This window comes from Dendropsophus ebraccatus, chromosome 6 (assembly GCF_027789765.1).
Source record: "Dendropsophus ebraccatus isolate aDenEbr1 chromosome 6, aDenEbr1.pat, whole genome shotgun sequence".
NCBI classification, from domain to species: Eukaryota; Metazoa; Chordata; class Amphibia; order Anura; family Hylidae; genus Dendropsophus; species Dendropsophus ebraccatus.
In genome coordinates, this window is record NC_091459.1 from 149,714,966 (window position 1) to 149,736,977 (window position 22,012).

Sequence of the window (22,012 nt, forward strand, 5' to 3'; positions counted from 1 at the left end):
ATTTAGCAGCCATGGAGCGGACCCAGCGCTTCTGGATATGAAGGACCCCGTATCGCACCAGGGCAACATTTTCCAGGTGACGTCCCCCACACAGGAGAACGGGAGACCCCAGAAGAAGTGCAGAGTGTGGGGTAACAGGGGGATCAGGAAGGACACCATTTACCAGTGTGACACCTGTCCTGATCACCCCGGCCTCTGCATACTGGATCGCTCCAAGGTGCACCACACGTCACTGGGGTTCTACATTATCTAAATTCTGTCCCTTATTCCTATTTCAGGGGTCACCTTGGTCCAGGGATTATTCTGATCGCCATTATGGAGTCAGGAAGGAATTTTTCCCCTGTGATGAGGCTACTGTCGTCTGCCTTACGAGGGGTTTTTGCCTTCCTCTGGATCAACACAGGTTGAATTTGATGGACACCTGTCATTTTCAACCTTATAAACTAATAATTGGCCTAATACCCCCAAATAAATTAGAATTGTCCCTTTTCCCCAGCTAAGTAGGTATGGCCGCCATTCCCATTAGAGGATGCCATGATGCAATTACAAAGCCTCTGTGCGGCCAGGACAGTAGAAACCCCCCACAAGTGACCCCATTCTGGAAACTACACCCCATAAGGAATCTAAGAAGGGGGGCAGCTGGGATATGGCCCCCTGGTGACGGCCACATTTGGGACGTGAAAATGAAAAAAATTGTATTTTTTATTTTCTCGGCACATGTTCTACGTAAGTGCCCGTCACCAGTGGGGTCCATATGCTCACTGCACCCCTTGTTAGATTCCTTATGGGGTGTAGTTTCCAGAATGGGGTCACTTGTCGGGGGTTTCTACTGTCCTGGCAGCACAGGAGCTTTGTAATTGCGACATGGCCTCCATCCTCCATTCCAGCCTCTAAATGGCGCTCTGTCCCTTTGGTGACTTGCCCTGTGCCCATATGGCACATTATGCCCACATGTGGGGTATTTTCGTACTCAGGGGACACTACCCTACACGTTTTGTGTTCATTTTCTTTTTTAACCCCTTGTGGAAATGGAAAAAAATCAAGGCTAGACCAACATTTAGTGTAATTTTTGTAAAATTTTTACTCTAAATTATTAATCTTGTCATGTTTTTTCATTTTCACAAGGGGTTAAAAGATAAAAAAAAACATTTAATGTGTAGAGCAATTTCCCCTGAGTACGGAAATACCCCACATGTGGACATAAAGCGCCATGCGGGTGCAGGGTAAGTCTCCGAAGGGAAGAAGCGCCATTTGGTTTTTGAAGGCTGGATTTGGATGGAATGGATTTCGAGGGGCCATGTTGCATTCAAAAGGCCCCTGTGTTGCCAAGACAGTTGAAACCCCCCACAAGTGACCCCATTATGGAAACTGCACCCCTCAAGGAATGTAACAAGGGGTGTAGTGAGCATATGGACCCCACTGGTGACGGACACAAATGTGGAACAATGTGGCGTGAAAATGAAATATTACATTTTTTACACTATAATGTTGGTTTAGCCTTGAATATATCATTTTCACAAGGGGTTAAAAGAGGAGAAAAAAAACAAAATGTGTAGCGCAATTTCCCCCGAGTCCGTAAATACCCCACATGTGGACATAAAGCGCCATGCGGGTGCAGGGTAAGCCTCCGAAGGGAAGGAGCACCATTTCGTTTTTGAAGGCTGGATTTGGATGGAATGGATTTTGTGGGGCCATGTTGCATTCAAAAGGCCTCTGTGTTGCCAAGACAGTTGAAACCCCCCACAAGTGACCCCATTATGGAAACTACACCCCTCAAGGAATGTAACAAGGGGTGTAGTGAGCATATGGACCCCACTGGTGACGGGCACAAATGTGGAACAATGTGGCGTGAAAATGAAATATTACATTTTTTACACTATAATGTTGGTTTAGCCTTGAATTTATCATTTTCACAAGGGGTTAAAAGAGAAAAAAACACGCAATATGTGTAGAGCAATTTCCCCCGAGTCCGTAAATACCCCACATGTGGACATAAAGCGCCATGTGGGCGCAGGGCAAGCCTCCAAAGGAAAGGAGCGCCATTTGGATTTTGGAGGTTGGATTTGGCTAGAATGGATGATGAACGCCATGTCGCATTTACCGAGCCCTCGTGCTGCCAAAACACTGGAAACCCCCCACAAGTGAACCCATTCTGGAAACTGCACCCCTCAAGGAATCTAACAGGGGGGGAAAAGAGGATATGGACCCCTTGATGACGGGCACATTTGTGCCATGAAAGTGAAAAAATGAAATTTTTCCCTTTCACGTCACATTGTTCCACATTTGTGCCCGTCACCAGTGGGGTCCATATGCTCACTGCCCCCCTTGTTAGATTCCTTGAGGGGTGTAGTTTCCAGAATGGAATCACTTGTGGGGGGTTTCCAGTGTCTTGGCAGCACGAGGGCTCTGTAAATGCGACATGGCCCTTGAAATCCTTTTCAGTGAAATTCAGCTTCCAAAAGCCAATTGGCGCTCCTTCCCTTTGGAGGCTCGTCCTGCGCCCCCTTGGCACTTTATCGCCACATGTGGGGTATTTCTGTACTCGGGAGAAACTGCGCTACACATTTTTTGTCTTTTTTTGCCTCTTATCCCTTTAAGAAAATGAAAAATTGAAGGCTAGAACAACGTTTTAGTGTAAAAAATAAATTTTTCTTTTTTCACGCCATATTGTTCGGAAAATCTGTGAAGCACCTGTGGGGTCCAGATGCTCACCGCACCCCTTGTTACATTCCTTGAGGGGTGTAGTTTTCTAAATGGTGTCCCTTTAGGGGTGTTTTTTAGGTTTTGACACCCCAGAGCCTCTGCCAACCTGAAGTGGTACAGTCAAAAATGACCAAATATAACGGAGGCGTTGAAATTCACTAGGCGCTCCCTTATATCTGAGGCTTGTGGTTGCGTCAAATAGCGCAATAGGGTCACATATGGGGTATTTCTATAAACTGCAGAAACGGGGCAATAATTATTGGGGTGCATTTCTCTGGTAATAAGTTTATAATTATGAAAAATATTGGATTACAATAAAATCTCTGCACAGAAAATTAAAATTTTCAAATTCCTTACACACTTAGCTTTTATTTCTGTGACTCCCCTAAAGGGTTAAAACACTTTCTGGATGTGCTTTTGCAGAGTTTGGGGGGTGCAGTTTCTGAAATGGGGTGCTTTGTGGGGCTTTCTAACATACAGGCCCCTCAAATACACTTTAAACCTGAACAGGTCCCTAAAAATATCTGATTTTGAAATTTTACTGAAAATTTGGAAATTTGCTGCTAATGTTTTAAGCTCCCTATTGTGTAAAAAAAATGAAAAATAGTTTAATAAATGCCGCCAACATAAAGTAGACATGTTGCTAATGCTATTTAATATATAATTTATGTGGTATAACCACTTTCTGTATACGCAAAAAAGTTTCAAAGTTGGAAAAATGCATTTTTTCACATTTTTTCACATTATTTGGGTTTTTTTCATAAAGATTTGTTATGAGTATCGACTCCAATTTACCAGAAATGTAAAGTACAATATGTCACGAGAAAACAATCTCAGAATCAGCCGGATAGGTAAAAGCATCCCGAAGGTATTAATGACTAAAGTGACACTGGTCATATTCATAAAATTTGTCTCTGTCATTAAGGCCATTTCAGGCTCTGTCCTTAAGGGGTTAAAAAAAATCTTATCTTTATTTTTGCATAAAAAAATATTTCCTCCCTCTATAGAATCGTCTCTAATACAAAACCAAGTACAACACATATATCAAGCAATCCCATCAGATTACAATCACATTCACATTTACTGTACATCCAATGTCGGCATTTTCAAAGTAACAAGTCTGTCTGTGTCCTGATCCCGGCACCGATATGTCAGCAGTCTGTGGTGTCCTGATCCCGGCACTAATGTGTCAGCAGTCTGTGGTGACCTGATCCCGGCACCGATATGTCAGCAGTCTGTGGTGTCCTGATCCCGGAACCAATATGTCAGCAGTCTGTGGTGTCCTGATCCCGGCACTGATGTGTCAGCAGTCTGTGGTGTCCTGATTCCAGCACCGATGTGTCAGCAGTCTGTGGTGTCCTGATTCCAGCACCGATGTGTCAGCAGTCTGTGGTGTCCTGATTCCAGCACCGATGTGTCAGCAGTCTGTGGTGTCCTGATTAGAGATGAGTGGACCGTCGGACTCATGCCTATGATCCCGGCTGCATAGTTGCGATCCCGCGAATATGCAGCCAGGATATACCAGGGAATTCCAAAACGATTCCCTGGAATATCCTGGCCGCATATTCCCGGGAGCGCAACTATGGGGCCGGGATCACAGGCATGCCGATAGAGAGAACTGCTTTCTGACCAAAAGTCCGAAAGATTCACTCATCTCTAGTCCTGATCTCGGCACCGATGTGTCGGTGGTCTGTGGTGACCTGATCCCGGCACCAATATGTCAGGAGTCTGTGGTGACCTGATCCCGGCACTGATGTGTCAGCAGTCTGTGGTGTCCTGATCCCGGCACCGATGTGTCAGCAGACTGTGGTGACCTGATCCTGGCACCAATATGTCAGCAGTCTGTGGTGTCCTGATCCCTACACCGATATGTCAGCAGTCTGTGATGTCCTGATCCCGGCACTGATATGTCAGCAGTCTGTGGTGACCTGATCCCTACACCGATATGTCAGCAGTCTGTGGTGTCCTGATCCCGGCACTGATATGTGTAACGCCTGGAGTGGTGGATCCACTGGACCGTCACTAGCGATGGCACTAACCTCACCAGGGAGCGGAGTCTAAGGGGCCGCTGGTTTTCACCAGAGCCCGCCGCAAGGTGGGATGGACTTGCTGCGGCAGGCGACCCCCAGGTCGCTACCCCTGGCTTGGTTGCCAGTGACGGCAGGCGAGGCGTGGCAGGAGCAGTAGGCAGGAGATTGTGCAGGCAGAGGTCTGTAGGCGGGATCGTAAGTGGCGGACAGGACTCAGGAACAATGGGAAGGCAGCGGGCAAGGACTAGGGACAAGGACTGCGGACAGGAACAAGGGACAAGGACTAAGGTCAGGAACAACAGGGAGCTGGGCCAAACGCTATGGGAAGCATGCAGAGGCTCCAACACCTGGGAGGGGGCAGGGCTGGAACTTATAGGGGAGTGATTGACACTAAAACCAATTAGGAGCGAGCGCACTGCCCCTTTAAATCTGAGACAGCCGGCGCGTGCACACCCTAGGAGGCGGGGACGCGCGCTCCGGCCGGCACAGTGACGGGCAGGAACGAGGCAAGGTGAAACGCCCACCTGGGCCGAAGTAGCCGCAGCGCCGGGTCCCTGCATGTGGACACCGGCTGCCGCGGAACTGGGTGCGGAGTCACGGCGGCGGTCCGGAGCACGCGACGCAGCCGTGGCCCTAACAGTACCCCCCTCTATGGCCTCCCCCTCTTTCTAGTCTGCAAGAATCCCTTGATGAGATCCCGATCCAGGATATTAGATTCGGGTTCCCAGGATCTCTCTTCAGAACAAAAACCTCTCCAGTCCACTAGGAAGAAGCGTCTTCCTCTGACAGTTTTCATCGCTAAGATGTTTTCAACAATGTATACGTCGTCAGAGACAGCTTGTGGAGTGGAGGACGAAGCTTTACTGGAGAATCGGTTGAGGACCACTGGCTCCAAGAGGGAGACATGGAAGGAGTTCGGGATTCGCATAGTAGGGGGTAGACGGAGTTTGTAAGTGACTGGGTTAATGCGTTTTAGCACTGAGAAAGGACCAAGAAATCGAGGACCCAACTTGTAGCTGGGAATCTTGAGATGGATATACTTGGCCGACTTTGTCACCTGGGAGAAAGTTTGTGACAGGTCTCCTCTTCTTATCCGCCTGGTCCTTCATGCGGTCAGAGGCTTTGAGTAGGGACTGTTGAGTCTGTTCCCAGATCGACTGAAGGTCAGAGATCAATTCCTCCACGGCAGGAACCTCAGATGATGGAGAGAGGGGCAGAGGAGGACGAGGGTGATTCCCGTAAACCACATAGAAAGGAGACTTGCCTGTGGAACTCGAGTCCAGATGGTTATAAGAGAACTCTGCCCAGGGAAGTAGATTGGACCAGTTGTCTTGGCGGCTGGAGACAAAATGACGTAGGTAGTTGCCCAGGATCTGATTGACTCTCTCCACTTGCCCGTTGCTCTGGGGATGATAAGCGGATGAGAAGTCCAGCTTCACTTGGAGCTGCGAGCAGAGGGCATGCCAAAACTTGGAGATAAATTGTGAGCCTCGGTCGGACACAATGTGAAGAGGAAGTCCATGCAGGCGGAAGATGAGTCGGAAGAACAACTGGGCCAGACGGGGAGCAGAGGGTAGTCCAGAAAGAGCCACGAAGTGAGACATTTTAGAGAAGCGGTCAGTCACCACCCAAATGACTGTATTGCCCGCGGATGGAGGTAGGTCTGTGATGAAGTCCATCCCTATGTGGTGCCAGGGACAGTCCGGGACTGGCAAGGGCAAAAGTAGGCCGGCAGGTCTTTGACGGGGTGACTTGTTCTTGGCACAGACTGCGCAGGAAGCCACAAAGTCCTTGACATCCTGAAGGAGATTGGGCCACCAGTAGTGACGAGAGATCAATTGCCCGGTCTTTTGAGCTCCCGGATGCCCGGCCACCAAAGGGGAATGACCCCACTTCAAGATGCGTTTTCGAAGTGCGGGGCGCACATAAGTCTTACCGGGAGGCAGTCTCTGCAGAGTAGAAGAGGCAACTGGTACTAGGCGATCGGGAGGTATTAACCTCTTGCCCCATGACATCGGATGCTCGGGATAATGCATCGGCTTTTACATTCTTCTCGGATGGATGAAAATGAATAGTAAAGTTGAAACGTAAGAAGAAGAGAGACAACCTGGCCTGCCAGGGATTGAGGCGTTGAGCCGATTGAAGGTAGAGAAGGTTCTTGTGGTCCGTGTAGATGTTAACAGGATGTCTAGCCCCCTCTAGGAGATGACGCCACTCCTCCAGTGCCAACTTAATTTCCAGGAGTTCACGGTCTCCAATTGTATAGTTCCTCTCGGCAGGGGAGAAAGCCTTAGAAAAGAACCCGCAGGTTCTGGTCTTGCCTGATGTGTCCCTTTGCGAGAGGATGGCTCCTGCGCCCACAGAAGATGCATAGACTTCAAGAGAAAACGGCTTGGTGACATCTGGACGGACTAGAGCAGGAGCAGAGGCAAAGGCAGACTTTAGGCTGTTGAAGGCTTGTTCGGCCTCTGGAGGCCAACGTCTGGGATCCGCCTTCTTCTTGGTGAGAGCCACTATGGGTGCGACCAGGGTAGAGAAGTGAGGGATGAACTGCTGATAGTAGTTGGCAAATCCAAGAAAACGTTGGATAGCTCTAAGTCCCACAGGACGTGGCCACTGGAGAACAGCTGAGAGCTTAGCTGGATCCATCTGTAGGCCCTGGTCGGAGACAATGTATCTAAGAAACGGCAGGCTGCGTTGATAGAAAACGCACTTCTCCAGCTTGGCATACAAATGGTTGGCCCGTAGTCTTCGTAGAACCTGCCGTACATGGGACACGTGGGTCTGGTGGTCGTGGGAGAAGACCAGGATGTTGTCAAGATAGACAATGACGCAGACATAGAGGAGGTCACGGAATATATCATTCACAAATTCCTGGAAGACCGCTGGGGCGTTGCATAGGCCGAATGGCATGACCAGATATTCGTAGTGCCCATCTCTGGTGTTGAAAGCGGTCTTCCATTCGTCTCCTTCACGAATACGGATCAAATTATACGCTCCCCTGAGATCCAGCTTGGAGAAGATCCTGGCTCCACGGAGACCGTCGAATAGTTCGGGGATTAGCGGAAGAGGATAGCGGTTCTTGACAGTCACCTTATTTAAGCCCCGGTAGTCTATGCATGGGCAGAGAGAACCATCCTTCTTCTGCACAAAGAAAAATCCAGTGCCAGCGGGAGACGTGGATTTGCGGATGAAGCCCTTCTGTAAGTTCTCCCGGATGTAGGAGGACATGGCTTCAGTCTCGGGCACGGAGAGAGGGTACACTCGACCACGTGGAGGAGAAGTTCCAGGAAGAAGGTCTATGGGGCAGTCATAGGGCCGATGAGGTGGTAGAGAGTCCGCCTCCTTGGCCGAGAAGACATCAACGAAGTCTTGATATACTGCCGGTAGGCCGGGTAGAGGCTTGACGGAGTCAGGTGACGTCATAGAGCATTTGGGCTGAGGAAGCTTCAGACAGCGGTTAGGACAGTCCAGACCCCAACTGAGAACCTCCCCGGTTCTCCAGTATAGCCTAGGGGTATGTAATTGCAGCCAAGGTAGACCCAGCAAGATGTCGGAAGAAGAATGGCGCAAGACGTAGAACGAGATCTTCTCCTGATGCAAGGCGCCGACCTGGAGGACTAGAGGTGCCGTGTGGTAGTGTACAGCTTCAGTAAGAGTCTCGCCCGTGACCGAGGAGATAGCCAGGGATCGGGCTAGCTGGATCACGGGTAGCCACCATCTTTGGACCAATGTGGCTGCAATGAAACTGCCTGCAGACCCAGAGTCGATGAAGGCAGTAGTCTGGTGCGTTTGTCCTGAGGGTGTCTGGATGGAGACTGGCAGAGACAACCTTGGAGAGGTAGCATTCACACCTAGGGAGGCCTCTCCTACCGGACCTAGGTGCGAGCGTTTCCTGGACGCTGAGGACGTTGGGGACATCTTTGCCGGAAGTGATCAGAGCCACCGCAATAGAGACAGAGATTCAGCTCCAGTCGGCGAGCTCTCTCATCAGAGGTCAGGCGAGCTCGTTCTACCTGCATCGGAACTTCAGGAGTTAACTGGGGTACTGGCGTGACTGGATTCTGGAAAACAGGTGCCAGCCGGTGATGGCGACGAGGCAGGCTTAGTCGCCGTTCTTGCCGAACCTCCTCCTCTCTCTCGGTAAACCGGTTGTCGACTCTGGTAGCCAGTAAGATAAGATCGTTCAAGGAGGTAGGAAGATCTCGGGCGGAGAGCACGTCTTTTACCCGACTGGACAGGCCCTTCTTGAAGGTGGCTATTAGAGCGGCCTCATTCCAGTCCAATTCTGCTGCCAGGGTGCGTAGTCGCCAACGGTGGAACTGCCCTGAGAGAGATTGAGGAGAGCTGTCTCAGCCAAAGACGCACGGGCAGGTTCCTCAAAGACGGAGCGGAACTCGGCCAGAAAGGTTCGGAGATTAGCAACAGCAGGGTCATCTCGGTCCCAGAGAGGCTTGGTCCAAGCCAGAGCTCTACCCTCCAGTAGGCTGATGATGAAAGCCACTTTAGAGCGCTCGGTGGAAAACTGACTACTTAAAAGTTCAATGTGCATGGTGCATTGAGTCAGGAATCCTCTGCACAACTTGGGATCACCTCCGTATTTACTCGGGAGAGCCAGTCGGAGTCTCAAAGGAGCTGCAGGAGGTGGAGAGCGCTGGGCTGTAGTATGCTGCTGTAAGGCGGCGGTCAGTTGCTGAATCTGCTGCGACTGTTGCTGGATCTGCTGCGCCTGCTGGACGACCACTCGGGCTACGTCACGAATATCAGGCACCTCGCCGGGATCCATGGTTGGAGCCTACTGTAACGCCTGGAGTGGTGGATCCACTAGACCGTCACTAGCGATGGCACTAACCTCACCAGGGAGCGGAGTCTAAGGGGCCGCTGGTTTTCACCAGAGCCCGCCGCAAGGCGGGATGGACTTGCTGTGGCAGGCGACCCCCAGGTCGCTACCCCTGGCTTGGTTGACAGTGACGGGCAGGAACGAGGCAAGGTGAGGCTCCCACCTGGGCCGAAGTAGCCGCAGTGCCGGGTCCCTGCATGTGGACACCGGCTGCTGCGGAACTGGGTGAGGAGTCACGGCGGCGGTCCGGAGCGCGGGACACCGCCGTGGCCCTAACAATATGTCAGCAGTCTGTGGTGACCTGATCCCGGCACCAATATGTCAGCAGTCTGTGGTGTCCTGATCCCGACACCGATGTGTCAGCAGTCACTTCTCGAGGTAAGGCCTGCTGAAAAGGTGGTTCTAGAAGGTCATGTGACTAGAATGCTAGTGACCAGGCTGGAGCTTTGGACGGGCGTGCTGCACCTCTGTCCCTCTGGTATGATTGGTCGGCCCATTTGGTGGTTAGGTGAGAGCTTGGCCATATTGCTTTAAATTTTCTACACTGAAAGGAAAGCTCTCAGGGACGGGTGTTCTAAGGTGGAAGAGGACGAGCGCAGCCAGAGTGTGTGTTTCAGAAGGATGAAACGTCCAACATTAAACGATAACCCTCTAAAAAGAAAAAAGAAGGTCCATTAAGCCAGAATGAAACCAGTGACCTTAGGTTTACTAATGTTCTAGCTACAGTCCTCGTGGCCCCGCTCTGAGCCCTGAACTCCCTGAGGCGGCCGCAGGGCATAAATATACACCCGCGGTCTTTGGGGTAAAAAAAAAAAAGCTAAATTAAAAAGAAAATTGTCAATTCATAATCATAGTACATTTTAGATGTGTTCATGAACAGAGGCACACATCAAGCGTTGGTGGTATAGTGGTGAGCATAGCTGCCTTCCAAGCAGTTGACCCGGGTTCGATTCCCGGCCAACGCAGATGATTACTTTTTATTTAATCTTTCCGAGGATTTTCACGCTCTAGAGGAAAATTCCCTAAATGTTGTGAAGCTTTTGGCTCAGAGGACGGGTCCTGTACTCAGAGCTCCTCCCGGACAGGGGAAGAAGAGAGACAGCTGGGGGGAGCAGGGGGAGGTGAGTATAAGGGGTGACAGGAATTGCGGGGGAGTAGGGGGAGGTGAGGATAGGGGGTGACAGGAGCTGCGGGAGAGTAGGGGGAGGTGAGTATAGGGGGTGACAGGAGCTGTGGGGGAATAGGGGAAGGTGAGGATCGGGGGTGACAGGAGCAGTGAGGGAGCAGGGGGAGGTGAGTATAGGGGGTGACAGGAGCTGCGGGGGAGCAGGGGGAGCTGAGTATTGGGGGTGACAGGAGCTGCGGGGGAGCAGGGGGAGGTGAGTATAGGGGTGACAGAAGCTGTGGGGGAGCACTGCCCCCATACTGGTTTCCTCCATGTTCAGCTTTGGAGGATTAGGGGTGTTGCTTGTCCTCTGCTTTCCCCCCGATATTTAGGGGACACCCCCTATACTCACAATCTTAGACTTGATGTCCCGCTGTTCACTCCTGAGTTTCTTGGGCTTAGTTTTCCTTTTGTTCCCTGAGCAGTCAGCTGTATCTGTGAGTATATATGTATATAGGCTGCCAGCAAGTATATAGGAAATGAGAAGAGTGCTGGACAGGACTGTGCTGCACCTTCTTGCTGTGATAGCTATGGAGGCCTGGGGTTGGGGGATCTCTCCTGCTCTCCATCCTCTCCCCCTGCACAGTGTATTTTCTTATGACAAGAACGGTTGTTGTTAACGATTAAAACAATGGCCGTTCTTGTCATAAAAAAAATGTGTTGCCTTGAAGTCAATTCAAACAACGTCCCGTTAATACGGCTGTAGAAATAATGGACATGTCACTTATTTCTGGCCATAGTGCATTGAAATCAATGCAATTTTCACTGCAAGAATGGCCATTGTTCGTGTGTTCAATTAGTGTTTGATCACAGCCTAAACATGTGCGTTAGGATGGGAAATAGAGGATTAGACAGAACCGTCTGTGGTGGCCGTGTAACTCTTAGGTGTCTTGTAACATCAGGCGTTGGTGGTATAGTGGTGAGCATAGCTGCCTTCCAAGCAGTTGACCCGGGTTCGATTCCCGGCCAACGCAGATAATGACTTTTTACAAAACTACAAATCATTCTCGGGATTTTCGAGCTTTAGAGGAAAATTCCCTAAATGTGAACCGTTCAGCTTTTCCTGCCCCCCGGGGAGGAGCATCAGCGAGCTGCTTACTGATCAAACCAAGTGCTTCGCTGATCTCTGATAGTGAATGTTACAAATTGCACAATCCTGGAGGACAGAAATGGCTGCACATCGCACCCATGGTTCATACGAAAGCTTCTCAGCTACATTAAAAACCAACATCAGAAGTTATTATATAATGTGATGAAACCATATTGCCTCATGTACCACGTGCAGCTCTCTGATACACGAGTCCCTACTCTAGCCATGGTGCAGCGTTCACTGGCGACCACCACCACCGCAAAGCCAGCGCCCAGGAGGGGGAGCAGCCCAGCGGTCCAGCCACCCCAGTGTCACAAACTGTGATCAGTGGTAGGAAACTCTGTGTATGAGATATTTCTAAATCCACCAGACGCGTCACATCCAGTATGGAGAGCGGCTCCTGGACACCAGCTGAGGAGACATTATTATCCTGCTCTTCCGGTGGAAGAAAGATTATCCATTGGTTTGGGTTTTTTTCCAAAGTCTGCTGGGCCTTGGTAAAAAAGGGAAAACCCTTCACTTACAACCACCCCCCCTTCATCGCGCCTCTCTGTGTTCCCGGTGCAGTAATGTGTTTGTCCTTCATTAGAAAATATGAAAAATCTATGGAGAATGCAGCAACAATCCCATAACCTCTGGCATGCTAAGTGAGCGCTCTACCATCTGAGCTTATCCCCCAGGTAATCACCACAGCCGGCAGCCGGAGTTTGTGTTATAGACCGATGGCATCTCCACAGCCGGCAGCTGGAGTTTGTGGAATACAACGGTGGCAGCTCCACAGCTGGCAGCTGAAGTTTGTGTTATAGACCAGTGGCAGCTCCACAGTCATCAGTTGGAATTTGTGTAGATCGGTGGCAGCTCCACAGCCATCAGCTGGAGTTTGTGTAGACCGGTGGCAGCTCCATAACCATCAGATTGAGTTTGTGTAGATCGGTGGTAGCTCCACAGCCATCAGATTGAGTTTGTGTAGATCGGTGGTAGCTCCACAGCCATCAGCTGGAGTTTGTGTAGATCGGTGGCAGCTCCACAGCCATCAGCTGGAGTTTGTGTAGATCGGTGGCAGCTCCACAGCCATCAGATGGAGTTTGTGTAGATCGGTGGTAGCTCCAGAGCCATCAGCTGGAGTTTGTGTAGACCGGTGGCAGCTCCACAGCCATCAGATGGAATTTGTGTAGACCGGTGGCAGCTCCACAGCCATCAGATGGAGTTTGTGTAGACCGGTGGCAGCTCCACAGCCATCAGATGGAATTTGTGTAGACCGGTGGCAGCTCCACAGCCATCAGATGGAGTTTGTGTAGATCGGTGGCAGCTCCACGGCTGGCAGATGGAGTTTGTGTAGACCGGTGGCAGCTCCACAGCCATCAGATGGAGTTTGTGTAGACCGGTGGCAGCTCCACAGCCATCAGATGGAGTTTGTGTAGACCGGTGGCAGCTCCACAGCCATCAGATGGAATTTGTGTAGACCGGTGGCAGCTCCACAGCCATCAGATGGAGTTTGTGTAGATCGGTGGCAGCTCCACAGCTGGCAGATGGAGTTTGTGTAGACCGGTGGCAGCCGTTTCCTCGGTACTCTACTTTTCACTGTTGTTTTGGAGCATTGAAGCTCAGTCCAGATCTCCAGAGTCACCTGCATTTCCTTACACCGCCCACTGGCCAGGAACTTCTGGAATGTTCGCTAGGTAAAACCCGCTGTTTTGATCCATAAAACTATAGTAAAGTTTAGTAAAACCAATCGGTATACAATTTTTTTTTTGCCACAAACTCTTTCTGACGGCTGTGGAGCTGCCACTGGTCTATTTACTAGTGGAGACAAACTCCGACTGCCGGTGTGGAGTCCCACCAAGGTCCACTGTTACAGGACACAAACAGCTAGTCCAATGTAGTCCAGTCTAAGGAGTGATAGTGGACAGACACCCTTTTCTTGAAAGCAGCACTTCTACACTTCTACTATGCAGTGCTGAACGCACACTTAGAGAGGACAAGTCAGGGATTATCCCAGCCCACGTCATGAACCAGTCTAAAAGTGCAGGACAGTATCCTGAATAAATAGGAACTGATCCGGATAGAGCAAAGTTGCTAGAAGCCTACGTACTCTATCTCGCAGCACAGGTGTAACCAGGAAGCCTTGGCCACTCTGCTCAACTCCAGTAACAAAGTCTGGGTCTTGTTTCAGCCTCTAGGACGGGTCGCCCGACACTGGTGGGCAATGGGTGGTGCAAAGACCAAAGAGTCAAAACACGGCACAAGTATTCTCTCTACTTCTCAAGTTCTGGCAGAGCACAGTACTACTTTGGGTTGGGACTCTCTCAACATCCTCCTCTCTACTTTTCTGAACTTCTTCTATCTCTCAGCGTGCAACTCAGTCAGCACGACTGTACTCCTCCTCAGCTCTCAGCACAGATCCGGTCACTGTGTATCACTGTATCAAGTATTCCTGCAGTAAAGAAGAGTTTATTTTAACTGGACTCTGTGATCCTTATCTAAGCACCTACACAGCCATTGCATCTTCCTTGGGTTATCTCCCCTTTCTGTGGGTGGCGGTACCGATAGTCCGGGTGGGTCATAACTCCACTCCGGACCACTGTGCTAAGTACCCAAGGGACCCCCAAAGCCCGGCAGGTCACCGACCACAGGGGAAAGTGTATAATCAGCCTCACCAAAATAAAAGCAGGTGTGCCATCATACCCGTGTGCCCCTAATCGGCACTGGCCTCACAACAGTATAACACCTGGCTGACTTATATCCCGACTAACCACTACTGCAGCGGAGTCACACTTCATCATCTGGCAAGTGACCAGTCGTCCACCACACGGGTGGAGCACCACATCAGCTGTAGACACCGGTCTTTTCCACAAACTCTGGCTGCCGTTTGGGAAGCTGAGGAGGGGGATTAGCTCAAATGGTAGAGCGCTCGCTTAGCATGCGAGAGGTAGCGGGATCGATGCCCGCATCCTCCAAAGCTTTTACTTTTTTTTTTTTTTTTACTGGAGGAATAAACAAATTACCTAGGAAATAACAAAACAATAAATCACTATTTAATCAATATGCAAATGAGACATTTAGTTGCTCTAGGGGTGTGGCTACATGTGTACGAGCACCGACTCCCGGTATGGGTCTGAGCCCTCCTCTCCTCCTCTCTGTTACTAGTGGGGAGTGGTGATCTGTCTAAACCCTCTCCTCCTCTCTGTTACTAGTGGGGAGTGGTCTGAACCCTCCCCTCCTATCTGGTAAGACACAGAGGCTGTAAAGCAAATCTCTGCCGTGCTGCTTACAGAGAGGAAGTTGTGGAGACAGAATTGTCCAAAATATAAAAAAATATATATGAAATACATGTGTATATATTGTTAGCTTGTGTAAAAATTGAACAACATATTTGCTGGGAGCGTCCCTTTTGAGTGCCATGGAATCCTTCGATAGCTCAGCTGGTAGAGCGGAGGACTGTAGTAGTAACATCGGCAATCCTTAGGTCGCTGGTTCAATTCCGGCTCGAAGGAAGATTTTTTTTTTTGCTTTTAAAATTCAGCCCATATAATCGTATAATCATCTCTTTTAGTATTTATAAAAGTCACCAAATATATTATTAAAATCCATAATTTTTTTTCTTTTAAAAAGATAGACTGACTCCTTCCGGCCCATGCTTCCTAATGTGAAGCTTCTATTAGTGTAATTACGGTTCCTCACACCTCCCCTTCCCTTGACACTTACGGTACTATTACACAAAGCAATTTTTCGAAATCAACGATAAATAATCTTAAATGACCACTATGGCAAACGACCTGAAATCGTTCACCCAATTACACGGAACGGTGATCGTTAGTTATGAGCGTTCTTGCGGTCGTCTTGTTGTTGCTACTGCGAACGACGTCTTATTCCATGAAAAAGATCAACGATAAAAATAGGTCCAAATTCTATCAAACGACTAACGATTTCTCGTTGGTCGTTTAATCGTTGTCTGCTATTACACTAAACTATTATCGTTCGAATTTGAACGATCTAACAATTTTTCGAACGATAATCGCCCTGTGTAATAGGACACTTAGGCTGCATTCACACATTCAGGATTTACAGTGCGATGATGGAATAGAAAACAGGATCAGATTATCACAAACTGACACAATATAATAATAACAGGAATGATATATCTCGATTGTTGTTATAATAATCCGATTCTGAAAATTCTGAAAAAGCCGAATATTATAGTAAAGGGGGAAAAAACGACCCAAAGCAAAAGGAATTCCCATACCGGGAGTCAAACCCCGTCCGCCTGGGTGAAAACCAGGAATCCTAACCGCTAGACCATATGGGAAGGATGCTGGGCAACATGTGGTTTATACAGGATGTACCATTATATGGGGAGGGGGGGCTGTGGTATCTACAGGATGTACCATCATATGGGGAGGAGGGAGCATCTACAGGATGTACCATCATATGGGGAGGAGGGAGCATCTACAGGATGTACCATCATATGGGGAGGGGGGGGGCTGTGGCATCTACAGGATGTACCATCATATGGGGAGGGGGGGGGCTGTGGCATCTACAGGATGTACCATCATATGGGGAGGAGGGAGCATCTACAGGATGTACCATCATATGGGGAGGAGGGAGCATCTACAGGATGTACCATCATATGGGGAGGGGGGGGGGCTGTGGCATCTACAGGATGTACCATCATATGGGGAGGGGGGGGGGCTGTGGCATCTACAGGATGTACCATCATATGGGGAGGAGGGAGCATCTACAGGATGTACCATCATATGGGGAGGAGGGAGCATCTACAGGATGTACCATCATATGGGGAGGGGGGGGGGGCTGTGGCATCTACAGGATGTACCATCATATGGGGAGGAGGGAGCATCTACAGGATGTACCATCATATGGGGAGGGGGGGGGTTGGCTGTGGCATCTACAGGATGTACCATCATATGGGGAGGAGGGAGCATCTACAGGATGTACCATCATATGGGGAGGGGGGGGGGCTGTGGCATCTACAGGATGTACCATCATATGGGGAGGAGGGAGCATCTACAGGATGTACCATCATATGGGGAGGAGGGAGCATCTACAGGATAACCATCATATGGGGAGGGGGGGGCTGTGGCATCTACAGGATGTACCATCATATGGGGAGGAGGGAGCATCTACAGGATGTACCATCATATGGGGAGGGGGGGGCTGTGGCATCTACAGGATGTACCATCATATGGGGAGGAGGGAGCATCTACAGGATGTACCATCATATGGGGAGGGGGGGGGGGCTGTGGCATCTACAGGATGTACCATCATATGGGGAGGAGGGAGCATCTACAGGATGTACCATCATATGGGGAGGGGGGGGGCTGTGGCACCTACAGGATGTACCATCATATGGGGAGGAGGGAGCATCTACAGGATGTACCATCATATGGGGAGGGGGGGCTGTGGCATCTACAGGATGTACCATCATATGGGGAGGAGGGAGCATCTACAGGATGTACCATCATATGGGGAGGGGGGGCTGTGGCATCTACAGGATGTACCATCATATGGGGAGGAGGGAGCATCTACAGGATGTACCATCATATGGGGAGGGGGGGCTGTGGCATCTACAGGATGTACCATCATATGGGGAGGAGGGAGCATCTACAGGATGTACCATCATATGGGGAGGGGGGGGGCTGTGGCACCTACAGGATGTACCATCATATGGGGAGGAGGGAGCATCTACAGGATGTACCATCATATGGGGAGGGGGGGCTGTGGCATCTACAGGATGTACCATCATATGGGGAGGAGGGAGCATCTACACTGTGTAGTGTAGTGTAGATAGTGTAGTGTCAGTCACCCCAGCTGGTCGGGAGACAATGTATAATACGAATGTTCACAAGTGAAAAATGAAAAGTTTGTGAACCTTTATTTATAAAACACATTCCACATAATAAATTATAATACTGTCACTGGACGCGTTTCCCAGAAGCCGGAGCTCAACCCGGCATCCAGGTGTCTCTCTCCCGAGTTGCTAGACCATCTCATCCTGCCAGGCCACCGCACCGGCTCCATTGAAGTACTGCATATACCTGGCCCTGTTTCTCTTTGCGTCACCACTCGGCTTCTGTGGCTGAATAGGTTGTAATGGGATGAGTCCAGAAGGTACAGACCTCCATTCGCCAGGGATGACGGAGCCGTCATCGGGGTTCTCCCGGTCCAATAAGTTTGCCGGTGCGTACTGTGCGCTATCGTTCCTTCTCAGATAGTTATGGAGCAAGCAACAAGCCATAACAACCAGTTCTATTTTGTAGGGTGACAAGTTAATTGTTGTGTGAAAGATCCTGAATCGGCTTAGTAGAAGACCAAAGGCGTTCTCGACCACCCGGTTGGCCCTGGAGAGCCGATAGTTGAATATCTTCTTTTGCTCCGTTATCCCTTTCTGCGGGAAAGGCGTCAGCAGATGTTCGTGAATCGCAAAGGACTCGTCCGTCACAAACACATAGTTAAGACCCTCTTTAGTTTCACTGGTCGGGGGGAGGTTCAGCATGTTCTCCTTTAGTTTATGATAGAAGTGGGTTTGTTCGATGACCCCTCCATCGGACATCCTACCGTTTTTGCCCACGTCAATCATAATAAACTCATGTTCGGCATTGACAATGGCCATGAGCACAATACTAAAGAATCCCTTGTAGTTGTAGTAGAAGGAGCCGCTGTGCGGAGGAGGGTTGATCCGGACGTGTCTACCACCCAAGGCTCCTCCACAGTTCGGGAAGTTCCAATAGTCTTCAAATTGTTGTGCAACTTCTTTCCACTGTTCGGGTTTTGTGGGAAACTAGAAGAGAATAATAATGGCCGTGTTATGATATTAGGTTTAAAGTGTCCCAGTCACCTTAAAAAACATTCTGACTTGTCCTAGAGACAGGATCCTGGTGTGGAGACCCCAGTAGTCAGGTACAGCTGGATGAAGCTCCTAGCTGAGAACTTCACGGGAAGAAACAATCTCCATGCACTTAATAGTCTATTACACTGAACGATTATCGGCCAACCGGTCAGGCAGATAATCGCTCAGTGTAATAGAACATGTTAAAAGGCAACAATCAATTGACATGCATAATGTCGGCCGATTATGGTCTTTTTTTAACACAAGGCCCTCTACAACCTCCTCCTCCTCCATAACAGTGCCAGACACAGGGCCCTCTACAACCTCCTCCTCCTCCATAACAGTGCCAGACACAGGGCCCTCTACAACCTCCTCCTCCTCCATAACAGTGCCAGACACAGGGCCCTCTGCAACATTCTCCCCCATAACAGTGCCAGACACAGGGCCCTCTACAATGTACTCCTATAACATTGCCAGACACAGGGCCCTCCACAACCTCCTCACCCATAACAGTGCCAGACACAGGGCCCTCTACAACCTCTTCACCCAAAACAGTGCCTGACACAGGGCCCTCTGCAACCTACTCCTCGATAACAGTGTCAGACACAGGGCACTCTACAACCTCCTCCCCCATAACAGTGCCAGACACAGGACTCTCTGCAACATTTTCCCCCATAACAGTGCCAAAAACAGGGACTTCTATAACATTCTCCTTAAAATAGTGACAGACACAGGACCCTCCACAACATCCTCCCCCTTAGCAGTGCCATACACAGGGCCCTCTACAATGTATCCCCATAACAGTGCCAGACACAGGGCCCTCTACAATTTATCCCCATAACAGTGCCAGACACAGGGCCCTCTACAATGTACTCCTATAACAGTGCCAGACACAGGGCCCTCTACAACCTCCTCCCCCATAACAGTGCAAGACACAGGGCCCTCTACAACCTCCTCCCCCATAACAGTGCCAGACACAGGGCCCACTACAACCTCCTCCCCCATAACAGTGCCAGACACAGGGCCCTATACAACCTCCTACCCCAAAACAGTGCCAGACACAGGGCACTCTACAACCTCCTCCCCCAAAACAGTGCCAGACACAGGGCCCTCCACAACCTCCTTCCCCATAACAGTGCCAGATACAGGGCCCTCTACAATGTACTCCTATAACAGTGTCAGACACAGGACCCTCTGCAACCTACTCCTCGATAACAGTGCCAGACACAGGGCCCTCCACAACCTCCTCCCCCATAACAGTGCCAGACACAGGGCCCTCTACAACCTCCTCACCCATATTAGTGCCAGACACAGGGCCCTCTACAACCTCCTCACCCATAACAGTGCCAGACACAGGGCCCACTACAACCTCCTCCCCCATAACAGTGCCAGACACAGGGCCCTCTACAACCTCCTCACACATAACAGTGCCAGACACAGGGCCCTCTGCAACCTCCTCACCCATAACAGTGCCAGACACAGGGCCCACTACAACCTCCTCCCCCATAACAGTGCCAGACACAGGGCCCTCTACAACCTCCTCACCCATAACAGTGCCAGACACAGGGCCCTCTACAACCTCCTCACCCATAACAGTGCCAGACACAGGGCCCTCTGCAACCTCCTCCCCCAAAACAGTGCCAGACACAGGGCCCTCTACAACCTCCTCCCCCAAAACAGTGCCAGACACAGGGCCCTCTACAACCTCCTCACCCATAACAGTGCCAGACACAGGGCCCTCTACAACCTCCTCACCCATAACAGTGCCAGACACAGGACCCTCTGCAACCTCCTCACCCATAACAGTGCCAGACACGGGGTCCTTGACAACATCCCTCTACAATGCCACTACATAACAGTACTAACAGAAACAACTGCAGAAGGCCGGTTCTCCTGTTCCCAAGAAATACTCTGACCCGAACCCACAACCCCACCCAGCACCGAGACACTAAACCTCATAACTGTATATAAGACTATAACCCCCCCCCCCCCCATAGATATAACTGTAAGACTAAAATCACACACCTAAAACCACATTGTGACCGAGCGATGGGAGACGACAGACCTGTAGGTAGCGTCCTTTCAGCATCTGGACAATGGCGTTGCAGGTTTCCGGGATGATGACCCCAAGCGCCTGTGGGGAGATCGCAGTGGAAAACTTCAGATCCTCGAAGGATCTGCCAGTGGCCAGAAAGCGCAGCGTGGCCACCAGTCTCTGCTCGGCCGTGATGGACTTCCTCATACAGGTGTCCTGTTTTTGTATGAGCGGGGTGACAACCCTCAGGAGGTAGTTAAAGCTGGCGTCCGACATCCGTAAGATCTCTCGGAAGTCATTGGGGTTATCGTCTTTGAACTCTGGGTAGATTGTGGCGCTTGCGGTGCAGTCTCGACACTGCAGCCAGTCCTTGCTCCAGTAGGCCCTCTTCTTCCGTTTCTTCTTCTTCTTCTGCATACAGTGATGGATCATAGCAATGGCTATAGCTGCCCTGGCCCTGCGCTTGTTGACAAGACTCATGCTGCTCCCAGCAACGTGTGCTCCTTCCACACAACGAGACGGGGGAGGAGCAGGGCTGAGGTCACTTCCTGCCCTGAAAGTCTCATAGGAAGATCTGCTCTCCTGTAGGACACAATGGGGGTCTGGAGGTCTCTGAAGAACCGGACAAAGAACCAGCAGACAATGTTATCATTGGCCCTAACAACCCCCGAGGCTGCCGTCCTGAACGTGCGGGAACTCCATGCTCTGAAACTGGTTTATACAATGTACAACACCGCCGATACTAAGCAGCAGGATTGTTAACCCTTCGTTGGCTGGCCAATGAGGAGGATCAGGAGGTCGTCATGGGAATGCTGTGTTCTGCAGCTGGTCGTCATTTTCAGGATGCTCAAAAGCAGAAAAACTCAATCAGGAGACTAAGAAGTGACAAAAAGCTTAAAGCAAAGGCGGATAGTCTAAATAGTAAGGGTGAAAAGTGAATAAAAATGTCCTTCGAGCCGGAATCGAACCAGCGACCTAAGGATGCCTGCTCCTCCTCCTCCTCTACAGTCCTCCGCTCTACCAGCTGAGCTATCGAAGGATCCTGAGGACTCATGGGACCTGGGACGGTCACCTCCATGTATAATGTGCTTACTGGAGGCCACAGCAAGTGGTCTCCACCCTGTCACAAGACTACAACTCTCAGCATGCCCAGACAATGCACGGTGAGAGTCATTGTTCTGCAATAGCTGGAGAACCACAGGATGGGAAGCGCTGCTCTAAAAAACGACTTGATACTGCATGGGATATATAACTACAACTCCCTGTATGTCTGGACTGACTATCTGGGTATGCTGGGGGTTGTAG

At 50.3% G+C, this 22,012-nt stretch overlaps 1 protein-coding gene and 5 non-coding genes across 6 annotated transcripts in view; 4 read left to right on the forward strand and 2 right to left on the reverse strand.

Moving 5' to 3' along the window:
- Positions 1–10,466: 10,466 nt before the first annotated feature.
- Positions 10,467–10,538, forward strand: TRNAG-UCC (transfer RNA glycine (anticodon UCC)). Its single transcript has one exon. It is a non-coding gene; the product is annotated as a tRNA-Gly (tRNA).
- Positions 10,539–11,640: 1,102 nt separating this feature from the next.
- On the forward strand, positions 11,641–11,712 carry TRNAG-UCC (transfer RNA glycine (anticodon UCC)). The gene has a single exon. It is a non-coding gene; the product is annotated as a tRNA-Gly (tRNA).
- Positions 11,713–14,712: 3,000 nt separating this feature from the next.
- Positions 14,713–14,785, forward strand: TRNAA-AGC (transfer RNA alanine (anticodon AGC)). The gene has a single exon. It is a non-coding gene; the product is annotated as a tRNA-Ala (tRNA).
- Positions 14,786–15,235: 450 nt separating this feature from the next.
- On the forward strand, positions 15,236–15,322 carry TRNAY-GUA (transfer RNA tyrosine (anticodon GUA)). Its single transcript is given in 2 exon segments — positions 15,236–15,272; positions 15,287–15,322. It is a non-coding gene; the product is annotated as a tRNA-Tyr (tRNA).
- A 2,394-nt stretch (positions 15,323–17,716) lies between these two features.
- LOC138795159 (uncharacterized) overlaps positions 17,717–22,012 on the reverse strand; it is a 4,450-nt gene continuing 154 nt past the window's right edge. Inside the window, exons 1-2 of the mRNA XM_069974144.1 lie at positions 20,738–22,012; positions 17,717–18,624 (exon numbers count right to left, since the gene is read on the reverse strand). The exon at positions 20,738–22,012 is cut by the window's right edge and continues 154 nt beyond it. Coding sequence (XP_069830245.1) covers positions 17,824–18,624; positions 20,738–21,187 — 1,251 coding nt within the window. The 5' untranslated portion in view covers positions 21,188–22,012 and the 3' untranslated portion in view covers positions 17,717–17,823. The remainder of the gene's footprint in view (positions 18,625–20,737) is intronic.
- Positions 21,655–21,746, reverse strand: TRNAY-GUA (transfer RNA tyrosine (anticodon GUA)). Its single transcript is given in 2 exon segments — positions 21,655–21,690; positions 21,710–21,746. It is a non-coding gene; the product is annotated as a tRNA-Tyr (tRNA).